The following is a 27,872-nucleotide window of genomic DNA, read 5'->3' as shown; positions in this document are numbered from 1 at the left end:
GCATTTGCTGTTTCAGGGAATGCTGTCCCCATGCAGTGAGGAAGAACGTCACTGGAGTGGAGTCACAGAGCATTCTCTACCCCATAAAAAAACAGCATTGGACAGGCCTGGCACAAATGGGTTTCTCTACTTGTGCCTCAAAGCACCAGACTCTGCTTTGCCAGTCAATGGCCCCTGGATGCCCTGAGTCTAGTTCTGTTTAATTGCTAACATTCATTCATTCATTTATGGAACTTTATGAACGTCAAAAAAACACTTCCTATCCCTAATCCTAATATATACCGGTAGATAAAATCAGCATAATTTAAAAGCAAGTGTACATAATTGAATTCTGTGTCTGGATAGGTTTGCTGTTATAGTTTTAGTAGGCATCTAAAATATTATAATCAAGGCATCTAATGTTAATGGAATAATAGTCAGTTGATGTATGGAATCTGTGAACTAGTGTTAGTTTCCTGATATCTCTCTAAACTGTTCACTCTGCTCCCCCTCTGCTTTCCCCAATTCTGGGCCACCGTCCAAATCAGTCAGCTGTGAGTGTTCACTTGTTGACCCTATGCTGACAACTAGCCAGGGGTCCATAGGGGCCCCTGTGGAATAATCTTGGGTGACTTTAAGCCACAGAAGTTTTAGGCATATGCATGCCCAAGAATTCTTTCCCCCTTCCTTCCCTATGGGCCCGTGTGGAGACATGGGTTTTTTAACCCTTCTTCCAGAAAGTTTTTTTTAAAAATGTAACGGACACATATATTTCTTCTGAAAACTTCATTTGCTCATGTCTTTAAGACATGGATGTGACTTCAGGATGCAGATCCTTCTTTCAAACAACCAGCCCCTGAATGTACCTGTGAAATGTTGGTTGGCATGGCGTATTTAAGCAAGGATTTTACTTGCAAACAGAGTGAGATTGAAATAGAAATTGTGTGTAAAGATAAGTATATCCACATCTTATGCTTTGGATAGGCTCTTCCCAGTATATTGCTACAATTCCCAGACCCACTTTTGTTCAGGTAGAAAAAGAAAAAAAGAAAGCAAATTTCAAAGATTTCATCTTTAGTACAATTTTGTTTTGTTGATGTTTTTTTATTATAAAAAACCTATGACACTCCCCTTTCCCTCTTTCATAGAAAGTATGTTCATTCTGCCCAATGCTGAATACTAATAAATTGCCAATATTTAGTACAACTAACTACACCTTTAAAATATGCTGACCCCCCTCCCCTGACCATCTTAACACGTTTCATTTTCAGCATATATCTAGGTTTCAATAGCTGGACAAAAGTATCGTTTATGTACAGTACTGCTCAACAGCAATGAATATGGATGGAAATGAATCTATACTTTTGAAAGCGATTTTTGACTTTCCCAAATATCATTTAGAGAGAACATTACCTTCCTAACATCTGATAAAGGCTTTTCTCATATTTGAGAGTGAAATCTGAAAGACTGTGGTATGCGGTTTGAGGTGTGTGTGTGTGTGTGGGGGGTGAATTTTCTGAAAGAAAGCAAAATGATAGCACACTTCTCCAGCACCTGAACCGCAGCTTCTATTGCTAACCATTTGCTTCTTATTTTAACATGAATCCTTTGGAAATGCTGAATAGATTTCCAAAAAGCTGAAACGCTTCATCAAGTCATGTAGACTTTTTGACTACAATCAAAATGGGCAGATACAGCGTCACGAGCTGAGGAGAATTATCGAGGTCAACTGCTTCAAGATGACGGACTGTGAGTATGATAAGTAAGTAAAGAACAAGTTAAGGATTCCTGGAAAGCCATTGCGGGGGGAACTGTCTTAAGGCTGCAGTACAGAACTATACTTCTCGTAGCAGGTTGATCCCATTTTCCTTTCTACGCTATTAGAGATAATTAGGGACTAGACCATGGAAGCTCATCATGAGGCCTTAATGGGGCAGTGTGTGTCCCCCCCCCATTCACACTCTCCCATTCGCCAGACCCTCAATGCAAGGCACAAGTCAGTTGGTGAAGTCCCTTGCATTGTGCTGCTTAAAGCCCCTTTTAATCTACGTCTGCCTCCTGCTGGCTGCTCCACATGCTTCTTGGGCCTCTTTCTTTCTGGGGTCTGCCATACTGTGCATATTAAACAAAACCCCACTTTGTTCTTCTCTGTGTAATTTGTTGTTGTTGTTTAGTTGTTGTCGTGTCCGACTCTTCGTGACCCCATGGACCAGAGCACGCCAGGCACTCCTGTCTTGCACTGCCTCCCGCAGTTTGGTCAAACTCATGTTCGCAGCTTCGAGAACACTGTCCAACCATCTCGTCCTCTGTTGTCCCCTTCTCCTAGTGCCCTCCATCTTTCCCAACATCAGGGTCTTTTCCAAGGATTCTTCTCTTCTCATGAGGTGGCCAAAGTATTGGAGCCTCAGCTTCACGATCTGTCCTTCCAGTGAGCACTCAGGGCTGATTTCCTTCAGAATGGATAGGTTTGATATTCTAGCAGTCCATGGGACTCTCAAGAGTCTCCTCCAGCACCATAATTCAAAAGCATCAATTCTTTGGCGATCAGCCTTCTTCATGGTCCAGCTCTCACTTCCATACATCACTACTGGGAAAACCATAGCTTTAACTATACGGACCTTTGTAATAGACTCTCTGTGTAATAGACTCTCCAATTTGAGAAGAGTGTTTACTATGGCCCGTTTCCATTCTATACCCACGGCCTTCCTGCAGGGGATTTACTCTAAGACCCCTGTTACTCAGCGATTATGCCCATGTACAATGAATGAAATAAAGGACTTCCTACATTTCTTTTTCTATTGCCCCGTTTATGGGCCAATAAGATCTAAGCTCCTCCTCTTGATCCCGTCCACCATTACTTCTAAGGAAGACTGTTTGAAATCGCTTCTTGTGGACGCAAATCCCCTAATTTCACGTGGGGTGGCAATCTTCATAGTGCAGGCTCTGAAACTCAGGGCTACCGTGACAGGGTAGTGTGTCCTAGGCCTGGACCTGTTTTGATTCTCTCTATTTCGTTTTTAACTCAATGTGCCAAGCCTATTTTGGGCTATTTTATGTTTTACATCTCTCCGCATATTAGATTTTTGGCGCTGGCACCTAAATCTTTGCATTATTGTCTCAGGGCAATTTAAATGGTATTACGCCAGCAATATCGCCTTGAATTATGCTTTGTGTTGCTTGTCTCTGGCATTTTTGTATTGTTTTATTTTGCTATGGCTGTATGCTAAAGCAGTAAAGGTTTGATGATGACTCTCCAAGGCAGGGGTTGTGTGAATATTGCCCAGAATCCCTTCAGCCAGTCAGTCACAGCATTTCAGGTGGAACGCTCTACAAAGATCATGAAATGCTGTACGTGACGTGGCTTGCTGCCACAAGTGCCTGGTAGTGAACGAGTCTAAGAGATGTCCCAAGAGCAAGCAGCAGTGACCATGGCGGAGCAGGGGAGGGGGGAGGGGGTTACACCGACTTGTTATGAAGCTTGTGAAGGGTAGCAAGAGTGGAGAGCAGAATGGAGACACTCCCTGGGAGATTAGCAACCAAACCTAATAATCGCATATGCTGGCTAGTTAGCTTGAGAAAGGGCTAACACCACAGACAGTATTGCCGATAAACATAGACCATAGAAATACAGTCGGTAGAGAAGGCTCTGTGTGATGTCATTTCCCCTGGAGAGGAAGGAGCATATAGTGCTTCCTGTTCCTCTCTCTCCCCCTTTGACCAGTGTTGGATGTAGACGTGCCTCCACCAGCTCCAGGTTTAGGTAAATAAACTGGTAAAATGCGGGCTAGACAATGCTACCATTCAGTCATAGCTGCCAAGTTTTCCCTTTTCTCGCGAGGAAGCCTATTCAGCATAAGGGAATTTCCCTTAAAAAAAGGGAGAACTTGGCAGCTATGCCATTCAGTGGATTTGTTACTGGCTGACTGACCGAACCCAAAGGGTGCTCATCAATGGCTCCTCCTCATCCTGGAGAGTAGTGACTAGTGGGGTGCCACAGGGTTCTGTCTTGGGCCCAGTCTTATTAAACATCTTCATCAATGACTTGGATGATGGGCTTGAGGGCATCCTGAGCAAGTTTGCAGATGACACCAAATTGGGAGGGGTGGCTAATACCCCAGAGGACAGGATCACACTTCAGAATGACCTTAACAGATTAGAGAACTGGGCCAAAGCAAACAAGATGAATTTTAACAGGGAGAAATGTAAAGTACTATACTTGGGGGGGGGGGGGGAATGAAAGGCACAAATGCAGGATGGGTGACACCTGGCTTGAGAGCAGTACATGTGAAAAGAATCTAGGAGTCTTGGTAGATCACAAACTTGACATGAGTCAGCAGTGTGATGCAGCAGCTAAAAAAGCCAATGCAATTCTGGGCTGCATCAATAGGAGTATAGCGTCTAGATCAAGGGAAGTAATAGTACCACTGTATTCTGCTCTGGTCAGACCTCACCTGGAATACTGTGTCCAGTTCAGGGCACTACAGTTCAAGAAGGATACTGACAAGCTGGAACGTGTCCAGAGGAGGGCAACCAAAATGGTCAAAGGCCTGGAAACAATGCCTTATGAGGAACGGCTTAGGGAGCTGGGTATGTTTAGCCTGGAGAAGAGAAGGTTAAGGGGTGATATGATAGCCATGTTCAAATATATAAAAGGATGTCATATAGAGGAGGGAGAAAGGTTGTTTTCTACTGCTCCAGAGAAGCGGACACGGAGCAATGGATTCAAACTACAAGAAAGAAGATTCCACCTAAACATTAGGAAGAACTTCCTGACAGTAAGAGCTGTTTGACAGTGGAATTTGCTGCCATGGTGTGTGGTGGAGTCTCCTTCTTTGGAGGTCTTTAAGCAGAGGCTTGACAGCCATCTGTCAGGAATGCTTTGATGGTGTTTCCTGCTTGGCAGGGGGTTGGACTGGATGGCCCTTGTGGTCTCTTCCAATTCTATGATAATACCATCTTCTTTTGCAGATGTTGCAGTACTTTCACTTTTCTTGACAGCCTCTTTTTCCTTGGTGTGTTTCCCAGAAATATCTCCAATTTGTGAAACTTCTATCTTAGAATTTATATTGTTCTCAGTAGGAGCACACATTCAACTCCCTCAGTGCTAGTTTCAACAAGTATATAGTCATATTTTTGTTCTTCAATTGCTTTCTGTGCACAAAGGGATTTCAAGAAGAACCTCTCTTGCTTTGCTTGCTCCTTAGTTTTTTTCTGCCTCTAATTTGCAGTACTGAGCTCCAGCCATATCTCACTAGAAAAATGAATACAGATAAGATTAAGATTAAGATGTGACTGAAAGATTAAAAGTTATTTTCACTTTGTGTGTGTGCATGTATGTATATATATATATATGTGTGCATGTGTGTAATACAACCTCAATCAACTTGTTGGTCTATGTATTACATATATACATAAAAATACATAAAAACAATTCTAATGTATGGATTACTTCAAAAATGATAACATTCTTCAAAACATAAAACAAAAGTAAAATATTATCAGAAACTTATATAACACAAACTGGGGGATCTCCTGTACTTTAAATGTGTGTTCGTAGTGCTTTAAATATATAATGTTGCAGAAGGAGAGAGAGAAATAGTGGCTGCCACTCTCAAAGAACAAGAATAAGCAAAACTGAATTCTGCAAAATGTACATTTTGCAAATTGGGTAGAGCTGCATGCTTCTGTTTTGCTTAATTTATGCTGCAGGGTTGTTTTTGCTGTTATGATGTCAGGTGAAGCCCCAAGCACCTGAAATCTTCTTCAGGCACCCTGCAGGCATCGGCCACCTACTTAGGGCTAGATTCTTGCTGCTTCTTTTCTGTTTTGTTTTTAATGAAAGCTCTGCTCCTCTCACAGTACCACATTTGGTGCTTTCCTGGCCCTGCATCCCTGAGGAACTTCAGCAATGCACACAGTCTTCCCTAAGAAGATGCTGGAGGGTTTGGATCAGGCACCCCCAAACTGCGGCCCTCCAGATGTTTTGGCCTACAACTCCCATGATCCCTAGCTAACAGGACCGGTGGTCAGGGATGATGGGAATTGTAGTCCGAAACATCTGGAGGGCCGAAGTTTTGGGATGCCTGGTTTGGATGGTTAGATTGTTTGCACGTGGTGTTGGCTTGCTTGTGTTGTCACAATCACTCAGATAGACACCTGTGGGAAACTTCAAATGGTCTGATGGTGTTACTGGAAGTGAGGCCTGAACATGATTGTGAAGGAGGGGAGTTTTACCTTGAAGAAGAGGCAGGATCAGGTTTGCGTCCTGATGGATATGTGTATAGTATAAAAGCTTTAGGCAGTATTATGGACTATGGTGAACAAGGCTAATAAAGTGGTCCTGTGGTTGTTGAATAAATAATTTATTATTATTATTATTATTATTATTATTATTATTATTATTATTATTAGAATGGACTGTACAACTCCCACCTCCTATGTACAGTGGTACCTTGGTTTAAGAAGAGCTTAGTTCAGGGGTCCCCAAACTACTGCCCCTGGGGCGGATGCGGCCCAATTGGCCTCCCAATCCGGCCCGCGGCGCCCCCCGCCGCCCGCTGCCGCCGCCCGCTCTTACGGCGCGCGGCGCGGCGGCGATCTTCAAAATCGGCAAAAAATCACCGAAAATCCTTTGTGCGCATGCGTATGGGCCTCTCCCGACCCAGAAGAGGTCATTTCTGATGCACTTCCGGGTCGGGGGAGGCCCATACGCATGCGCACAAGCGATTTTCGGCGATTTTTTTTCAACCGTGTGCGTGTGCGCATGCGCACGGGTGCGCACTCCCCCGCCCTCCGGCCCGCTGCGCGCGCACTCCCCTACCCTCCGGCCCGCCGCGCGGTCGGCGCGGCGGGCACCGGCCCAGAGCCCGGTAAGTCTGGAGACCCCTGGCTTAGTTTATGAACAACTTGGATTAAGAATGCTGCAGACCCAGAAGTAGTTGTTTTGGTTTGTGAACTTTGCCCTGGAATAAGAACACATTCCGCTTCCTGTTGAGTGTGTTCCATTTGTAAATTGAGTCCCCTGCTGCTATGGGAAAGCATGCCTTGGTTTAAGAACACTTTGGTTTAAGGATGGACTTCCGGAACGGATTAAGTTTGTAAACCAAGGTCCCACTGTACTGTGGTGCCTCGCTAGACGAATTTAATTTGTTCCACGGGTCTTTTCTTATAACGAAAAATTTGTCTAGCGAATCCCATAGGAATGCATTGAATTTTTTTTGCCCATAGGAACGCATTAAATATATTTCAATGCATTCCTATGGAAAACTGCGATTCGCTAGACGAATTTTTCATAAAACGAATTCGTCTAGCGAGGCAACCTCCGCTCGAAAAATCCTTTCGTTAAGCAGGGCATTCGTTAAGCGAGGCACCACTGTAGAATGTTTTGTTTACACAAGGGCAGAGCATTTGGAAGTAGCATATTCTGTCTGCCTGAAGCGGCACAGTCCATTCTACTGTCTCATTCCCACTTCGTGCTTCCACAGGTGTAAATCTAGTCTCAGGCATGGATTGAGTGACGGTAGATTTCTAGGAGGAGTCCAAAAATGTCTCTACATTTGTAGAATGAAAGTTGAATTTATATGCTGGTTGTGCTTTCAAGTAAGTGGTTATTTGAGCAGGATGTATTCTGGAGTTCGGAATGACTTTCATTTGGGAGGTCCATGGAGATTTAATAAGCTGCAGTTGCAGAAATACTGAGTTGGATAGAAGCCTACAGGAAAAATGAAAGAAATTAGATGGACAATTTATTTGTTTTCCTTTGCTCTAAATATTTTATATCTCTCATTGCCACCAACCTCAAAACAATTTTAGTCCAGCTTTACTAGATGGGTTTGCTTGTTTGATGTGCCTCTCTCTTTTTTTGTATGCTTGGGATGTCCTCCAGAATTTGATCAGAACAAAATAACCCAGTTTTATAATTTGGTACATGAAATTACAGAACAGAAGCAACACTTTTCTAAAGCAGGCCAGTGGAAAACAACAAAACGTGGCTTTATTTGACAATAAATCTTGTGCTTGGCATTGCATGCTGGGATGTGATAAATCTGTTTGAATGTCACTACATCAACAGTAGTGAGTACTGTCATAAAAAAGACCACAAATTTTTATTTAGAGCATTTAAAGCTGAATAAAAATGATGAAATTTCTTCTCTGGAGATGTGTAGCATTTATGTATGAAACAACAAACGATTCATCTTTGGCAGATGGTAGTTCATTTGGAATTATGCACATGGAACCTGCAAGGGGCAGAAGGAGGCGAGGAAGCTTTTCAGCAGAACCTTCTCAACTTTCTGTTAGAGGATGTTGTTGCGACTACTCTAGAGTAACGATGCTCCACATTCTTGTCTTTAGACAGTTTTATTCAGTGCAGTCTATTTACAGTGGAACTGGTGTGTATAACATGTCTGCTTAGTCTGAGGCAGAATCCGGCAATGGACCGCCCCTCGACTTCTTCCAGCATAAGAGTCTCGGGACGACAAATCTCTTTCCCCTCCTTCTCCTGCGTAATTCCGGAACTGGGGAAAAAAAGGGTCTACCCTCCATGTTTTCCTTCTCCCCCCTTTCCCCCCCTCTCTTCCACCCTCACGTGTAGCAGGGGCTCTGCTGTGTTGCCAGAGCCCTGCATCCCTCTTCCTCCTTCCTCACTGGACTCCTCCCCCTCCCCGCTGGCATTGCTGCTATTGGAGGAGCTGCTCTTGATGATGGGAGGAGGATCCCTGTATTCTCTTCCCCTTACACTTTCTCTCCTGAAGCCACCCTTTTGATTAAAGGGGCTCAAAGCAACCCCTTTATTCTATATTACTTTTGAATCCAGGCCTTTTTCGATGGCTCCGGCTCAGAGGCTTTCCAGAAGGGAGAGGATGGGTGGTAGTTTAGGATGATCATTCCTTCTGGCAGCAAACCTGGCCTTCTACTTAGGAAATAAACTCCCTGGGTACCCAGAATTACATATACCGTATATGCTGGCGTATAAGGCGACTGGGCGTATAAGACGACCCCTTACTTTTCAAGTTAAAATATAGAATTTGGGATGTACTCCAGCCCTTTTTTGGCGGGGAGGGGAGGGGAGGCTGTCTTCTCCAGCACTCAAGTCTGCAGCCGGGGAAATGGTGGTTTGTTTGTTTGCTTGCTTGCTTAGTTATTGAGAGGGGGAAGAAGCCAGCGAAAGGAGAGATAGAGAAGCAGAGACATCGATCAAAAGGAGGGAGAGGGAGAGGGAGGCAGAGACATCGAGCAAAAGAAACCATAGAGAGGATAGCGATAGAGGGGCAGAGACATCGGAGGCTCACACAGCCAGCGAAAGACGCTGAGCAGCAGTGAAAGAGAGAGCGGAGAGAGAGACAACGAAGTTGGCTCAGTGAGCAAAAGGGGAATAGAAGCCAGGGAGAGGGAGAGGGAGGCAGAGACATCGAGCAAAAGGGGGGAAAGAAACCATAGAGAGGATAGCGATAGAGGGGCAGAGACATCGTAGGCTCACACAGCCAGCGAAAGACGCTGAGCAGCAGTGAAAGAGAGAGCGGAGAGAGCGAGAGACGGAGAGATCCCTTTGCTTTGCGCTGACAAAAAGAGAAGAGGCAGCAGCTTGACACCAATGAAATACACAAAACTGTATCTCTGCGCTGATCCAGGTCACAAAGCCATGAGGGAGCCATTCTCCCTGGCGGGGAGCAGCCCCCTCCCGAGCGCGCTTCTTTGCGTTCATATGGTCACTGCATACAGTGGGGATGCGGCCGTTTTCGAGCTCCCCCCACCGTATGCGGTGACTGCAGATTCTTGGACCCGGCGTATAAGACGGGCCCCCAACTTTTGAAAAAAATTTCCTGGGTTCAAAAGCCGTCTAATACGCCAGTATATACGGTACTTGTTCTTTACAAAGTTATGTTTTTTCTTTTAATTTACAACAACAGCCATTGAAGGAAAATGAGAGGTGGGGGCAGGTCTAAAGAAATCAGAAGTCAGGGCGTAATTCCCCTTATCTTCATATGATCACTGTGGAGGACTGCATGAGTCTAAGGATTAAGTACCGTATATGACCCAGGTGGTGCTGTGGGTTAAACCACAGAGTCCAGGGCTTGCTGATCAGAAGGTCGGCGGCTTGAATCCCTGCAACGGGGTGAGCTCCCGTTGCTCGGTCCCAGCTCCTGCCCACCTAGCAGTTCGAAAGCACGTCAAAGTGCAAGTAGATAAATAGGGACTGCTCCGGCGGGAAGGTAAACGGCGTTTCCGTGCGCTGCTCTGGTTCACCAGAAGCAGCTTTGTCATGCTGGCCACATGACCCGGAAGCTGTCTGCGGACAAACGCCCGCTCCATTGGCCTATAGAGCGAGATGAGCGCCGCAACCCCAGAGTCAGACACGACTGGACCTGATGGTCAGGGGCCCCTTTACCTTTACCTATGACTAAGAGCAATTAAAAACACTCAATGGAAGGTAGGGGGAGCGAGGCAATGGACCTATTGAAGCCCCTGACAATGTATAGTAAATGTCCAGGACTGGGATTGCTATAGTCCCCGAGGGTTAAAAGATTCTCCCTGTACAACACACTGTATTTTGTATGTCTATAAAATGAAGAGGAACAAAACGTGCCCTGTATCTCTCACTGGTGAAATTGTCCCCTTGCTGAAGTTCACAACGCTGCACTTAGAAGTGGTGGAATGGCAGTGCTCAGGTCTTGTTACTGACTGGGTGGAAGAGGTTGGTGCTGTGCAAACACCCTGGTAGGAGTACTGGATTAGTTCCACTAGCGCATTTGCACTGCTCCAACCTCACCGTCACGTCGCCTATTGAGAATTGCCCATTGAAACCAATGGAGATAGGTTACACGTGCGTGCGTGCGCCCCCCCCCCACTGCCACAAAGCCACAAATGCAGGAAAATCTCCCAGTGGAGAAAACCCCCCAAAGCAGCCCCATGGGACTGAGCATGGAATGCTAGTTGACTGTTGGGGAGAGAGAGAGAAATGGAAACTCAGATGGGGTAGAGGGAGAGAATGGAATGGTCAGAACCTTGACCAGAAGCTGTTTATGCAGGGACCCCCTTGGCCCAGTCCAGTCCAGGGACTGCTACCAAATGAACCACCAAGGAAAATGGTTGGTACATGGTTGAGTGACGAGCACAGTGGAGGGCCATTGCAGCTAAACAAAGAGTTTCCGAGAGAAAACCGAATGTACAAATTAAAGATAAAATTTTATTCGATTCTTATTTTAAGACATATATTTAAATAAGTGTAAACATTTCATGTTTGTTCTCCCGTATGGTTCACGTTGAGAATGGTTTGTGTTGTCTTTGTCTTTAGGCTGTGGAATCGCTACTGTGTTTCTCGAACAAATACACTGAATTACAAAGAGTTTTTGCAGTTTCTTGGCATAAACTTGGACAAAAAGAAGAAAAAAGCTACAGGAAGTGAAGATTCAGGTAGGGATTTTTAGGGGAGTGGGGGCGCATGAGATTAATCTCATGACGATGAGATTAATATCTGAAATAAAAGCAGCTATGGTGTTTGAAATGCCCAGGGAACCCAGCCCCATCAACTTTGTGGGGGCCAAAGCCCCCACGGCCCCTACGAGCTGGCTCCTATTACAGCTATGAGAGGGACTGTGGCAGATAATACGCTGTAGTTTTAAAGACACCTTAGTGCAGGCACCCCAAAACTTCGGCCCTCCAGATGTTTTGGACTACAATTCCCATCTTCCCCAACCACTGGTCTTGTTAGCTAGGGATCATGGGAGTTGTAGGCCAAAACATCTGGAGGGCCACAGTTTGGGGATGCCTGACTTAGTGACTGTAGCACTATTTCCTCTTGATAACAGAAAAATCCAGGCTGATTGCCCTTCTGGAAGGGATGTTTGACTCAAAACATGTTGGCCATAAACCAACAAAATTGTTTGCACCTGTGTGTGGTTTCCTCTTCTCATCATTTCTTGAGGTGATATTTCAGCCAGAGACCCGCCAGCTCATGCTCCTAGCTGCTATGTTAATTTTCAGGGCAGAAGAGGTATGTTTGAACTCTGCCATGTCTCATTTTTACGGTGCTGCTCTGGTTTGCCAGAAGCGGCTTTGTCATGCGGGCCACATGACCTGGAAGCTATATGCCGGCTCCCTTGGCCAATAATGCGAGATGAGCGCGCAACCCCAGAGTCGGTCACGACTGGACCTAATGGTCAGGGGTACCTTTACCTTTACCTTTATGTCTCATTTTTAGGAATTAAGCACCGTGCAGCCTCAGTTTTCAAAACTACAGTTGGAAAATGATTGTTACAAAACATACTCTACTGGGGAGAAAGGGAAGCAGATACAGAGGGAAACAAGTTGGAAGGAAATAGCGGGTGCTAAGGGGAATGAGATGGATGCGTTAAGGTAGCTTGCAGAAATGGGCCAGATCCTCAAGGAAATGAGCACTTTCATTTCACTCCCACTGAAGTGGCTGAGCACTCAAAATACCTTCTGAGAGACTCTCTAGAGGCTGTAGCATTTAATGCTATATTCCAGTCTTGCCAGCCCCCAAACTAATGGAGAATCATGATGCTGAAATGTAACTTGGGGTGGGGATTTTTTCTCTTATTTTTCTTTTCCTTTAAAAAGTATATTTGGGGAACTTCCACGCAATTCTCTAAAATTGTGGAAGAAAAACATTTCAGTTCTTAGAAGCCGAGATCTCCTCCAAACTGCTACTTAAACTTCAGAACAGTATTAAATATTTCATTAGTTCCATTGACGTTTTGAACGCGGATTACAGCAATAGCATTTTCCCATGTTAGCGCTGTAATATACACAAATATATCATGAGAGAAATGCAACGTTGATCTTTTTTGGCATCGTGCAAGCTTATGCAATTAAGCCATAGTCTTTACTAATGCAAGTCAAGGTCAGTGTAGAGATGGTTGAATAAAGAGGGCATCTTCAGGAGGCTACTCATGATGTAGGTTAACTGGATTTTAAAACATAGTATGGGAGTTTTATCCTTCTTTTGGTATTGTCCATGGGAAGAAACCAGGAACAGGCCTCTCTGACCCTACTTGCTCCCCTCCTGCCCCTTATTACTGTTTGCTTGCAGGGTGTGCCTAGATTTTGTATGGAGATTAGGTGAAACTACTTTGCCTAAATTGCTGGGAGCCTTCTACCTACTTCTGTTCTCTTCACTCGCACAGTAGTTTGGATTTTAATAGAAACGTAGGGAAAACTATCAACAACCTCAGATATGCAGATCACACAACCTTGATGGCAGAAAGTGAGGAGGAATTAAAGAACCTTTTAATGAGGGTGAAAGAGGAGAGCGCAAAATATGGTCTGAAGCTCAACATCAAAAAAACCAAGATCATGGCCACTGGTCCCATCACCTCCTGGCAAATAGAAGGGGAAGAAATGGAGGCAGTGAGAGATTTTACTTTCTTGGGCTCCTTGATCACTGCAGATGGTGACAGCATTCACGAAATTAAAAGACGCCTGCTTCTTGGGAGAAAAGCAATGACAAACCTAGACAGCATCTTAAAAAGCAGAGACATCACCTTGCCGACAAAGGTCCATATAGTTAAAGCTATGGTTTTCCCAGTAGTGATGTTTGGAAGTGAGAGCTGGACCATAAAGAAGGCTGATCGCCGAAGAATTGATGCTTTTGAATTATGGTGCTGGAGGAGACTCTTGCGAGTCCCATGGACTGCAAGAAGATCAAACCTATCCATTCTTAAGGAAATCAGCCCTGAGTGCTGCCTGGAAGGACAGATCCTGAAGCTGAGGCTCCAATACTTTGGCCACCTCATGAGAAGAGAAGAATCCTTGGAAAAGACCCTGATGTTGGGAAAGATTGAGGGCACTAGGAGAAGGGGACGACAGAGGACAAGATGGTTGGACAGTGTTCTCGAAGCTATGAACATGAGTTTGACCAAACTGTGGGAGGCAGTGCAAGACAGGAGGGCCTGGCGTGCTATGGTCCGTGGGGTCACGAAGAGTCGGACACGACTAAACGACTAAACAACAACAAGGGAAAACGTTTATAGTCTTTGCTATGACTAAACTCATTTCTTTTTCTAACGTTTGATTTTCACAATACAATTGGCATGTTCGTTAAGGGAGAGAATTTTGTTGAATAGTGCAGCAAATAGTGTGAAAATAGAAAGCGTTCCTCTGTTTTGATCCACATCATGGGTGCTAGATAGAGATCAGAACTTTGGGACTTGAGTAGTGTCTGCCCCATGGGGGCTGCACGCTTCACCTCTAACCCCTGGTTAGAGCAGCACCTCTTTGGGGCTCAAAGCATAACTGCTTGGAAGTAATTAATGATGTACTTTTTGACATGTCACAGTTGGGTCGATGTTATCATGCGACTCAATAGATATTTAGAACCCCGTGGGGTGATGGCTAATTGATGGGCCGTTAGCTTGCTTCATTTACATTGAAAATGAACACACAGGAAAGTGAAAAACTGTGAAAAACAGAAGGTGTTTGTTTTTGGCTTATTGAGGGACTGCAAAGGTGTGAGAAAGTAATTGTTGCTTTTCCTATTTCTGCAGCATTGTTTGTTGTCAGAGGCAGCCTATAAGCCAATCGAATGCACCACTCATTATTTTCACATGGAAAAACGTATTTTTTATTGTTACCTGTGGATATTATCTGTGTTATTCCACAGAAGTTCCAGACTGTTTGTCACATGGGGGATGAACCATCTGGATTAGACTGTGCTCAATTCCAACCACTCTAAATATGCATTGTAAAAGTAAAATTTCATTCTTCTTTTTATTACAAACTTTACTGAAAGTTTTAAAAACAATTAGCAAGCAGAAAGTGTTGTCTTCCAGGGCAAATTCATGTACAGATGTTACGTTTTGTATGCACATGACATCAAATCAGATTTGGAAAATCTTTTATGTTATAGATTAAGCTGACATCCACAGGGTATACTTCGATCTAAAGCATTACGATAATTTCTCCATAGTAGCTGCTGTGACTCAATGGAAGGGAGATTACTGTACTATTGTTAATGAATTACCGTATATAAATTGAGACCATACAAAGTCAAACCTGTATTTCTTTCTTGTTCCTCTTATCACCCTTCAATGGTAAGAAAAGCATCCATATGTGCTCTATTCCACATTTATTGGGTCCATATTTCTGTAAAGCGGGGAGGTGTTTTCTTCCAATTGGCATAGCTGCCAAGTTATCCCTTTTTTTAAGGGATTTTCGCTTATGCTGAATAGGCTTCCTCGCGAGAAAAGGGAAAACTTGGCAGCTATGCCAATTGGAAGCAACTATTTGTCTCGCTGCTGTAACAAGAAAGACCAGCTCTTTATACTTAGATTTATAGTGTCTTCCATTGACAGCAGGGCTAACATGGGATCAGGTACAAGATGTTGCCCCCTTAAATTGTCTTGACTTACATCAAAACTGTCTATTCCTGTTTCCTGATTGAGAGGGATTTGATGGGGTGACAAATTCATGCTGAATTGCAAAAAATATAGGTAGTGAAAATGGCTGTAATCCTAACCCCTTCCTCCACCACCACCTCACACCATGCAATGTGACTAATCTGAGTAGACGTGGTTAGGTTTGCAGCCACAGATGGATTTGTGACAAGCCATTAGCTACCTGGGATAACTCAGTTGGTAGAGCATGAGACTCTTAATCTCAGGGTTGTGGGTTCAAGCCCCATGTTGGGCAAAAGATTCCTACACTGCCGGAGGTTGGACTAGATGACCCTCATGGTGCCTTCTGACTCTACAATTATAATGATTTGAAGATTGTACTTCATAACTTTGCATTTAAGATGACACCAAGTTCTTTATTGTCTTTACCCCCCTGGAAATTAATTGAACTTTGAAAGGGGGCATGTGGGGCAGACAATTGATTTGTAAATGTCAGGGGGTTGTTGCGGCTACTCCCGAGTAAAGACACTCCAGTCCGTTCTGTCTTTAAAGGTTTTATTGTGCATACTATTTACAGTGCAGAGATAGCAGAAAACATGACCTCCTAGTCACTCGCAGAATCCGGCAATGGCACCCGTCTGCTTCGGGGCCAGCATAATAGCTTAGGCACCCCGAAACGCCGCCCTCTCACCCTACGTTTCGGCGCTCGCCTCAATTCAGGCACCGGAAGCGGCTGTGCGCCCTCCTCCAGCTGTGGGCTAGTGCAAAACTGTCAAGTTGCTGTCAGAGAAATAAGGGACCGAGCCGGAAATAGCAGCCCGGAAGTAGCGCTGCCGCCATTTTGGAACTGGGCGGAGCATGCTCAGAAGTGACTTTTGATGCTGCTTTGCCCAGTTCCAAAATGGCCGCCGCGCCAGAAGTCGCACTGCAGCCATTTTGGAACTGGGCAGAGCAGCATCAAAAGTCGCTTCTGAGCATGCTCTTCCCGGGTCCAAAATGGCCGCCGCGCCAGAATAAACCGGGGAAAAACAAAAAAAATCCGTTTTTTTCAGCTAGGAACAGCTGGAAAAATGGGGATTTCCCGGGGAAAACGGGAGACTTGGCAGCTATGGGCTAGTGTGGTGCAAGGGCTCTGATACATCACTGAGCCTTCCCTCCTCACTCCCCCCGCCTGACCCGCTGCTACCGCTCTCGCTGGGCGAAGTGCTGGTCAGGGTGACCGGGGGGGGGGGGGAAGCTCCCTGTAGGGAGTCCCCCTGACAGTAAACATAGTGCAGCATGGGGGCATAGAACACAGCAAAGCAAATATCCCAAATACATATAACACTGCCATAGCAAACAGCGGGGTGGAGAACAATGTTTTGGGTGGAAATAGAACAGCAGCAGATTGAAACCAGCTCACTTTATGCTGAATGAATGATGAAACAGACATTACTAATTTGTCATTCTGCTCCCAGTGGGAATCATCTGTGGGAGACCTGGAGTTTGGAATAGGCCTAAGCCAGTGATGGTGAACCTATGACACGCGTGTCAGGCGTGACACGCAGAGCCCTCACTGCTGGAACATGCCCCATTGGCCCATTCACACGGTTGTTGCCCCCCCTTTGTTCTCCCGCTCCTCCTCACGCTATGGCTTGTCTCCACTGTTAAAACCCATTGTCTCCGCTGTTAAAACCCGGATCCTTTTGTGTTGTTGTTGTTGCTGGTAGCAAGAGATTGGTTTTTTAACCCTTTCTGTGCTGTTTTTTCTGGCGCTTTGGCAGACGATGATTGGGTGTAACAGCGTTCGTTTTTTAACCTGTTCTGTGCTGGGTTTTTTGGTGCTTTGGCAGACTATGTCAGTGCTGCGTGTTAGTTCCAGCGAAGGTATTATTCGTCATTTATTTCTGTTCTCTTCCCCCCCCCAAAAAAGTGCAGCAGCTTTGGGGCACCCCCCAAAAAAGCAAAGCAACTTATACACCTCCCCCCAAAAAACCCTCCAAAACTTTGGTCAGCAGCTCCCCCCCAAAAGCTCAACAACTCTGGGCACTTTGTGATAAATAAGGGGTTTTGGGTTTGGTTTGGTTAAATAATTAGTTTTTGATTTATTAAATACAGTTATATATTACAATTATACATTTTTGTTATTTAAACTATAAATATTGCGAAATTATGGTTTTTTTTTCTTGAAGTGACACACCACCCGAGTTATGCTCGTTTTTTTTTGGCGAATTTCGACACACCAAACTCAAAAGGTTGCCCATCACTGGCCTTAACATTAGGAAATTTGGGACCAATCTGAATCCACCCCATATTAGCTCGCTTTCCTGGACAAATTTGTTCTGAAGAATTTCATTACGTTTCATTTTCATTACGTTTCATTACGTTCTATTTTCCTCCCTGCAAAGTCAGCCCTCAACTGTCCACAATGCAAAAGAAGGGAGGCAGTTTTGAGCCTCTCTTGTCAATGATTTCCAACTTCCCCACAACATTTGTGCTCAACTTTTGGCCTTTCAAAATAGTGGCCAACAGCTCTCAGCCTCTGGCTCTCATACAAAAATGTGGACACAGCAGGTAACACAATGTATGTCAAATGCTTTGAACAGTCAAAAACAGTATATAAATGCTAATGTTAAAAGAATGCTAGTAGCAGTTTTGCTAAACTATAGTTTTCCTCAACAGTGCAGAACCAGAATGAGCCGCCTGAAAAAAAGGAAAGCACATCAAAACTACCCTTGGCAAATACGGCTGGATATAATTTGACAAAAATCCATCTAGATGACACTGCGAAGAGGTTTAGAGAAAAGGTGAGGCTGGTGAAAAATGCAAGGAAGTGGTGTTTTTTTACACAGGTCAGCAAGTGCAGGCAAATTACTGGCATGTTGATGTTGGGAAATCCTCAATCGGTTCAGTACCATTGCAGCTTTGGTCAGTGATACGTGGATTTTCACTCCTTTTTTCTTTTAACAAGCCCCTTTCCCATGCTAGCAATCAGGCCACCCCTCCTAAATACCTAGGAAATCATCAAAATACTTGGAAATAGGGGAAGCAGGGAAGATAAGAAGGCAAGTAGCAAGTGAAGCTTCAGAAGCATTGTGGGGGCAGGGCCACTGCAGTTTTCTAAGGGGCTCATTTAGTTAGTGCTAGATCTGGCCCTATCATCAGGCAGGAACAGGAGGTTTTGATACCATTAAAGGGCAATCGATTCTCTCTCTCTCTCTTTTTAAATTGTAATCTTTATTAAATTTAAAATCAATATAAAACAAAACAATCCTCTAAAATACAAAAATCAATACATAAATAAATAATCATACAATTTCAAACAAAACTTACTCCATCTTCTCAAATATATCATCAGCTTGTCTTATATATCTTCCATTCTATCTTTGCATCTTCTTTTGTAAATCAACTTCCCCTTCTCTTCTATCCTGACTATAAAATTATTTATCTTCCTACTGCTTCCATTAACTTTCCTCCTTGGAATACTACAAAATATTGGTTTCAAACCCAAGTTCCTTTAAGTATACTCCAAATTTTTTCCAATTGTCATTAAATTTTTTATTGGAACCGCCCCTAATCGAATTTGTTAATTTAGCCAAATCAATATAACCGATTAATTTCTCCTGCCAATCTCTAATGGTGGGTACTTCCTTACTTTTCCATAATTTTGCAATTAAAATTCTCGCCGCCGCTACTGAATATAAGAATATCTTTTCATCTTTTTTAGCCACTTCCTCTTCAACCATTCCTAATAGGAAAGATTCTGGAGTCTTTTTTATGTTATATTTAAATATTTTCTTTAATTCTTCTAGTACTCCATTCCAGAAAGGTTTCATTTTTGGGCAATGCCACCAGATATGTAGGAACGTACCTACTTCAAAGGGCAATCGATTCTCAGTGTTGTAAAGTTTTGCTCGGTACCAGCATTAGGCAAAATGGGGGGAAGGAAAGGAAATGAGCAGAGCATTTGCTGGGGAGAAGAGGCCTTCAAGGAAATGTAGCTCGAGGTTTTCCCAACTGATCAGGCGGGATCAGGTCATGGTAATATTTGAAACAAGCGCCACCCACGTTGTAATGCAACACTCTTGTATGCAGGGTTATAGCCATAGCTGCCAAGTTTTCCCTTTTCTCGCGAGGAAGCCTATTCAGCATAAGGGAATTTCCCTTAAAAAAAGGGAGAACTTGACAGCTATGGTTATAGCCACGTGGACACAAATCATCTTCACTCCGAGACTTCCTAATCATTTGCAACATTACAACTTTAGCTCGTTATCCTTGAATAAGGAGGTGTTTTTCTTAATCTAGTACTGGCTTATCTAGCCCATACAAGTTGTTGATACAGATAGGGACCTGGGAGTCCTGAGGTCCACCTCCTCCCCTACGTTCCTCCCCATGCACTCGGATCAACACCGCTGCTCCTACAACAGGTTGTTGCCACCATCAGAGGTGTGGCATGGATACAGTTGGCAGGGCTTTTTCATCTGGGTGGGAATAAGACTTCAGGTACAAAGCACCCTTCAGGTGCTGTATAGGTTGAAGTGTCTGAACACTGCCTCTACCCTGACAGCAAAAGCCTTAGAAGGGAGAAAATATGCGTTCAGAGAACTTCTGCCATTTCTTATAATTTCTGTGTGCTCATTCACTCATAATGATCACTGCGTACATTAACACTTTCCAGTCATTTTCTAATTCCAATGGCGTGTTTTAATAATCCCAATTGTGGCGCTGATAGCTCCAGCTGGCTGGTTGTCTATGTGATTTGCTTCATGAACACTGAATAAATTCTTGTAAGAGAAGATTCTTCCACTTCTGGGGCTCAGCTGCCTTGTGTGGAACCTATGTGTGGAAGAAGACTGCGGTCAGTGAGGTTCTCAATTAAACATTTGATGATCGGAGCCTGCAGGACAAGCTTTGTGATCATTTCCAGGAGAGGGGAGGTTGTGAGTCTTGTAAACTACTACTGCCTAAAAAAATATATCTTAGGAGGGAAACATTATAAATTGTATTCTTTACAGCTGCGTGTAGTCTATGAGGACGTTGTAAAAGCCTTCAGAGCATTTGATGTTGGACGGAGTGGATTTGTTACTCTGGAATATTTAAAATCAGTCCTTAGTACCTTTATATTTCCAATGCAAAGTGATGTTTTTCAAGAGCTAATGAACAGGTAAGTGTTATGCTGTTTTTCCCTTTGGATATATTCTACCAACACAACTCTATTTCATCCTTTTGACATGATGTTTTCATAATGCTGCTTGTTTGATCTGGTGATGTATTTCATAGATTTTGCTGTGTAGAACCTAAGGTCCAATTTACAGGACCTTCCATGCTTGGCTATCCCTGCCACATCAGTAGAACAGTAAATGCTCCTAATTAGTTAACTCCACCCAGTTATTTAGGTCATTTTGACATTACTGAACAAAGGAACTTGATGAACCAGAATGAAGGCCATGAATGGGATTTTCATAGCATCCCAGAATTGTAGAGTTGGAAGGCACCCCAAGGGTCATCTAGTCCAACCCCCTGCAATGCAGGAATCTCAACAAGCTGTCCCCAATCCAATTTGAAACCCTTCTTAGTTTTTCTTATCAGTCTTTACATGTACATTTTGTGTGTGTGTGTGTGTGTGTGTGTGTGTGTGTGTGTGTGAGAGAGAGAGAGAGAGAGAGTGATATTACTGCTATTTGGAAATACAAATGAAACAAATGAAACAAAATAGTAAGACAGAATGTGTCCATTTGGATGGAATTCTAGTGATTCTAGTGAAATTGAATTCTGTGAAGTAGAAGAAAAGAATGAGCTGTGAAAATGAGTGCACAATTCATTATGTGCTCTTTTGAAGTTTAAATGCCTCACTGCTAATAAACATTTCATACTAGTGTGTGCTGAGGGAGAGTCTGAATCTGCCATGACCTTATTATATTGCACATTCACCAAATAAATCATAAATGACTGGAGTAATTCCCTACCTGTAGTGAGGATCAATTACTTCTTTGCAGAAGATATTGCTGCTACTGTTCTGTCACTTCAGGTTTTTTTGCCCTTAAATGTATCTGCATAATTGTGACACTCTCTGCTTACAGTTTTCCAGGGGGAACCTTTTCTCCTTCTAAGCATGGGAAAACACCGTGTTATTTTAATGATGCTATAAACAGAGGTGTCCTAGCCTGCAACTGATTTTTCAGGCGATACTGCTCAGAGAAGGCAATTCCAAAGCTCTGAATTCAGTGACAAAGGCCATCCTCTGGCTTTTTCAAGAATAACAGTTAATCCTGTTGAAAAGATTTAAAATGAATTTTGCCCTCTGCTCTAAGGGTGCTCAACGTATTGGGACCCTGCTCTTAAATATTCCTCCCATTTTACATGAGGTGGTAGGGAAACATTTGTAATATTTATTACATGAATATAATATTTATGCATGAACGTTTTATGGATGTCTCTTTCTTAGACATTTTAATCTTGAATTGTATATGATCAGCTCATGTTCTGCTGGAGAATATTTCTTAGAATGGTATTGATTACCATGTAAAGGTCTCCCTTGCCCATTGCCTCTCCTTAATTTTGCCACTGAGAACTGCTTACCCTTGTTTTCTGAAATGAGATAACCACGGAAAAGAGAGCAAACACTACAGCAAATAAAACTTTTTTTGCAGTTCACAGGCCACATCCACCTAAGCTTTATTGCCATTTGTTTAGCCATAAGTATATTAATGTTAGGGACCCAGGTGGCGCTGTGGGCTAAACCACTGAGCCTAGGGCTTGCTGATCAGAAGGTCAGCGGTTCAAATCCCTGTGACGGGGTGAGCTCCCGTTGCTTGGTCCCAGCTCCTGCCAACTTAGCAGTTCGAAAGCACGTCAAAATGCAAGTAGATAAATAGGAACCGCTACAGCGGGAAGGTAAACGGCGTTTCCATGTGCTGCTCTGGTTTGCCAGAAGCGGCTTTGTCATGCTGACCACATGACCTGGAAGCTATACACCGGCTCCCTCGGCCAATAATGCGAGATGAGCGCGCAACCCCAGAGTCGGTCATGACTGGACCTAATGGTCAGGGGTCCCTTTACCTTTTTTATATTAATGTAAGTCCATGTTTGTCACTAGGCCCTCGCTGCTCTCAGGCCTAGAGTGTTTCATCCCTAGTGGCAGGTATGCATAAGTACAGGGATTTTGTTTGGTGTACTATCCACCAAAGCTGCCCAACAGTCTTTTAAGTTGAGCTGGTAGAGGTAGTCTCAGACTTGGTGTTGAGTATCCTTAGCTTATTGGTCCTCTCTATTAGAGCGAGTGGTCCCAGCCACCATAGTTATGAATCCACACTTTGAAATACGTTTTGAACCAAATAACTATAACAACTCTTGAGCAATTGAGGACTTCCCCTTTTGGGGGCAAGGTGCTTGAGTGGCTGCACAATTTCTTACCCCAGGGGATGGAACAAATTCTCTAACCCCATTTCAACCCACTGCTTGGTCTCCTTGTTGGACGTGAGAAGGGTGAGTGATGGGGTAGTACAATGCTGTTGGTTCCTCCTGGATCTCAAACATGGTATCTTCTAAATAAAAAAATTCCTTCAGTAGCACCTTAAAGACCAACTAAGTTTATATTTTGGTATGAGCTTTCGTGTGCATGCACACTTCTTCAGATACCATGCACGCGAAAGCTCATACCAAATGCACACGAAAGCTACTGAAGGAATTTTTTAATTTTGCTTCGACTCAGACCAACACGGCTACCTACCTGTAACTATGGTATCTTCTAGATTGCCTGCTTGGGATAAAAATAAGGAGGCACCTTATTGGACCTATTTATTCTGTTGCTCCCTAGTGGGAGGGTGGTCCTGGGGGTCTTGAGTTTGGTGTCATGATATTCAAAAGGGTTCTATCTTGTCTTCTGTACTATTCAACGCCTACATGAAACTACTGGGTGAAGTTGTGATGTTTTACATCAGAATCAGAAGATTAGATTTATTAGCCCAGGCTAATAAACGGAAACTTATTCCAGGCACCTGACACTACTGTTAGTTGACTGTTTTGGAGATATCACTGATTCTGGACTGTGTTGCCCTTTGCTTCATAAAGAACAGTTTCATAGCTTGAGTTGCTGTTAGATCCAGCTTATTTTTTGGATGTCAAGGTGCCATTCATGCAAAGAAGAGCTATTTGTCAGCATAGACTGGTGTAGCAACTGCCAACTTCGTTGGACTGGTCATATTGTGCGGATGCCTGATGATCGTCTTCCAAAGCAACTACCCTATTCTGAACTTAAAAATGGAAAGCGTAACGCTGGTGGTCAACAAAAGAGGTTTAAAGACTGTCTCAAGGCAAATCTTAAAAAATGTGGTATAAACACTGACAACTGGGAAACACTGGCCTGCGAGCGCTCCAGTTGGAGAACAGCCTTGACCAAAGGTGTCATGGGCTTTGAAGAAACTCAATCTCAGGATGCAAGGGAGAAACGTGCTAAGAGGAAGGCACGCTTGGCACATCCACACCGTGATCAACTCCTGCCTGGAAACCAATGTCCCCATTGTGGAAGGACGTGTGGATCCAGAATTGGCCTCCACAGTCACTTACTGACCCATTGTTAAAATCGTGTTTATGGAAGACAATCTTACTTGGCTACGAGTGATCGCCAAAGAAGAAAAAGAAGAAGCAACTGGTAGCCCTTGCTAAAACAAGATAACCTTGTCCAGTTATCAAAGGTTCACTTGCATATGTTTGCTGACAGTAACTGCATTGTCAATGAAGTTGCCACCACAGATCAAACAAGACGGAACTTTGCCAATGCCTTAAACACAGTGCTTTTCAGCTGAGGCAGCACAAGGCAACATGCAATAAGCCAGCTAAGAGTAGTTGCTGTTTTCACAGTGAAGTAGTATAACCTATTCTACTGTCTCAGGGCCCCACTACTACATAGTCAAAAATAAAAATAAAAAATCCTTCCAGTAGCACCTTAGAGACCAACTAAGTTTGTCATAGGTATGAGTTTGTCATAGGTATGAGCTTTTGTGGTCTCTAAGGTGCTACTGGAAGGATTTTTTTATTTTTATTTTGACTGCATCAGACCAACACGGCTACCTACCTGTAACTACTACATAGGACAGTGTCGACTCAGGTTACAGTTTCTGCCCAGATTCATAACTCAGTTATGATAATTTTCATGTAATCCTACTGATAAAATACAGTTTTTAAACATACATGCATTTTTTTTAAAATTTACCAGGTTTGGAATAAAAATTTCCAAAAATATGGCATGGGAGAAATTTCTAGACAGGTTTCAAGACCCCATGACATTTGATGAAAGCCTGGCAGTTCCTACGAGGAAACACCACAGGTAAGGGAGGGGTTCCATTTGTTGCTCTTAGCCCACGGTTCTGCTGGGGTACCAACCTTGTGTTTGCCATGGAGGGTACACTTGAAAACGGGCCACAGCAAATCCTGGCTCCGTCACAAGCATGGCTATGTGATTCCATTAAATATTTTAGACATACATAACACTTAAAACTTCATAGGAGGTGTTTACCCATGTCTCAAGAAGTCCAAGAAATGATGTGAAACCCTGTTCCTCAAATAATTTGCTGCAGTGGTTTTAAGACTTTCTTACTATCACTGGCTTGCTTACCCCCATGTTTTTATGGAATCCCTGTGCGTGTTTAGGATTGAGGGTCCTCTCTTACTTTGTGTGAACTGGCAGTATAATCTGGAAAACACTCAACACTCTCCTGCATCTGCCTATTGCAGGGAAATATCAGCAAAGGTTGATCATAATCAAGTTGTCCTACAGGAACCTTCTCCAATGTTGTGCCCACCCCCGAGATATTTTGGACACTAACTTTCATCAGCCCCAGCCATCATAGTCATGTTAAAGGGGGATGTGCCCACCATTACTGATCTTTCATTGAGGAACCCCTAGTAAGCTTCTCAAGAACCTCACACAGTTTGAAAACCACTGCTTTGCAGTATATGTTTTTGGAGACCCTGTTCCTAGCTTACAGTAGACATTAAATATCTTTACTTTAGTTATTTATATGACACTTTTTCACAGCTGTGATCAAAGTACAGTGGTGCCTCGCTAGACGAATACCCTGTTAGACGAAAATTCAACTTAAAGAAAGGATTTTCTGATCGGAGGTTGCCTCGCTATACGATGAGATTTTCTATGGCCACAGCTTCGTCTTGCGAAGCGTGGCCATAAAAACCTCCAATCAGAAAATCAGGGCATTCATCTAGCGAAAGGGGAACCAGCTGTAGCAAGGGAAGAAGGCAAAGGAAGCTCAGCTGAGAGGCGCTGACAGCTGTCACCGCCTCTCAGCTGATCTCCCTTTGCCTTCTTTCCATGCTGCAGCTGGTTCCCCTTTGTGTTCCGCTGGTCTCTGCCCCGGCTGAGACCAGCGGAACACAAAGAGGAACTAGCGGGGGAGGAACTAGGTGTCCACCCGCTTGCCTTCGCCGAGACGGCGCTTTCTTGGCGAAGGCAAGGGGGCGGGCTAGGTAGGTGTCCCCCGCTTGCCTTCGCCGAAAAAGCCGGGCGCCTTCTCAAGCCCCCTACGATCCCCGCTGTGTGACAGGCGGGATGCGGGGGAAGCGCAGGAAAGATCCTGCGCTTCCCCCACATCCTGCCTGTCACACAGTGGGGATCCTAGGGGGCTTCTCAAGGCAGGCAAGCAAGAGGTTTCTCAAAGGAGGCAGGCAAGACGCGGCGGCGGGGGAATACCTTCCCCCGCCACCGTGTCTTGCCGTGCACAGCCGCCATGGAGCGCGGCTTCGGAGACCTCCGAAACCGCGCTCCATGTCGGGGGAGGCAGGCAAGATGTGGCGGCGGGGGAACGTCTTCCCCCGCCACCGCGTATTGCCACGCACAGCCGGCATGGGGCTTGGCAGAGGTGGGGGGAAGGCGCAGGATCATTCCTTCGCCTTTCCCCCACCCCGCCTGCCTGCCTTCCCCGAGCCAAGAGAACAAGCCCCGCCGCCGCCGCCAGTTCCCCCCGGAGCCCATAGGAACGCATTAATTGACTTTTAATGCATTCCTATGGGAAACGGTGCCCCGCTAGACGAAATTTTCGTAGGACGAATTGAGTCCTGGGACGAATTAATTTCGTCTAGCGAGGCACCACTGTAGTCCACAGCAAGCTACCGTATCAGCTTATGATAAAAATACATAACATTTGAAAAACAGCTTGTTATAAACCATACATACAGAACATGCAATACATTTGAACAAGGGAACAAAAACAATTCACTATACTTAGGATAAATTCAGTATTAATAATTCAGTATTATTATATAATGATCTAGACTTAATGTATATAGAGAACAAAATCCAAAGTAACAAGCCAATAAAGAAATAAAAATAAAACTTATTCATGACCACATTGGGAATACTGTCACCTCAACAAGGATGTAGTAGGGCTGGCAAAGCGTCAGAAAAGGGCAACCAAAATGATCAACTCCTCCCCTGTGGGGGAAGATTGCAGTATTTGGGGGTTTTAGTGTAGAAAAAAGGCAGGTAAGAGGCAACATGAAAAAGTGTATAAAATTCTGAACTCTATGGAGAGAATCAATAGAGAAAAGTTTTTCCCTCACTCTTTCATAACACTAGAATTTGTGGACTCCCAACAAAGCTGAGTGTTAGGCAATTCAGGACAGACAAGAATATCTTCACACAGCCCAGTCCTGGCTCCCACTCTCAGACACAGCACTTGGACTGCGGCTCAATTGTACCCAAAAGCATTATTCCACTACACTGTCTAGATATAGATCAAGGTACTGGTTACAGTGATGGCCAAACTTAGCCCTCCAGCTGTTTCTGGACTACAATTCCCATCATTCCTACCTAACAGGACCAGTGGTCAGGGATGATGGGAATTGTAGTCACAAGTTAGAAGTTCAAAGCAGAGCTTTAAGATACATCGTCTCAACACCTGCCATGCCTCCTTTGTTGTCCTTTTGAGGAGTGAATTCAAGTCGCTATCTTCTTCTTACAGAATAAGAAAATTGGACCAAGATGTATCGAGTGACCGTATTCTCTTAAAGCTGCATGGACATATTAAAGATGCTTATTTATCTCTGAAGAAGGCCTTCCTTATGCTGGACAGAGTGAGAGTGGTTGCTTATGAATGCTACCTATCTTTTCTTTGCTTCCCCCTGGGAGGCCCTTCAAATATCTTTACTTTTCATCTCAAGATTTTAGCTGCACCAGGTTTGCCTCACAGTGATGCGTTCTTATGTGTAATAACAACAACAACAACCCATGCAGCAGTAGGCCCATAGTCAGAAATTCTGGGAGACCCTAGGCTTGGGCCCAAGCTATCGGAAAGATCATTCCCCCTCATATGAACCTATCCAGGTTCTGAGACCTGCAGGAGAGAGGCCCTTTTCTTGGCCCTGCCTCCCTCTTAGGCACACATGGCGGGGACCCAGACTCTGGAAGGCCTTCCCTGGAGAAGCCAGACTGGCTCCTTCCTTGTCCTTCTTGTTCCAACAAGCTTTTGAGAACTGAGGCCTTGTAATGAAAGGGCTGGCTATGCTGTTTTCATTGTAATTATCTGTATAGTTTTTATATACCATTCA

General features: G+C 44.1%; 1 protein-coding gene across 4 annotated transcripts in view; it reads left to right on the top strand.

Annotated features, from left to right (window-relative positions):
• EFCAB6 (EF-hand calcium binding domain 6) overlaps positions 1 to 27,872 on the top strand; it is a 113,134-nt gene that overhangs the window by 11,420 nt on the left and 73,842 nt on the right. For all 4 annotated transcript variants that reach the window (XM_088669918.1, XM_088669917.1, XM_060275194.2 and 1 more), the window contains 6 exons: positions 1,605 to 1,741; positions 11,273 to 11,391; positions 17,994 to 18,118; positions 20,327 to 20,475; positions 24,526 to 24,636; positions 27,287 to 27,398. In XM_088669918.1, coding sequence (XP_088526044.1) covers positions 1,605 to 1,741; positions 11,273 to 11,391; positions 17,994 to 18,118; positions 20,327 to 20,475; positions 24,526 to 24,636; positions 27,287 to 27,398 — 753 coding nt within the window. The remainder of the gene's footprint in view (positions 1 to 1,604; positions 1,742 to 11,272; positions 11,392 to 17,993; positions 18,119 to 20,326; positions 20,476 to 24,525; positions 24,637 to 27,286; positions 27,399 to 27,872) is intronic.

Source organism: Zootoca vivipara, chromosome 5 (genome assembly GCF_965207765.1).
Source record: "Zootoca vivipara chromosome 5, rZooViv2.hap1.1, whole genome shotgun sequence".
NCBI classification, from domain to species: Eukaryota; Metazoa; Chordata; class Lepidosauria; order Squamata; family Lacertidae; genus Zootoca; species Zootoca vivipara.
Note: the sequence above shows the minus strand (reverse complement) of the source record. Positions and strands in the feature narration are given on the sequence as shown.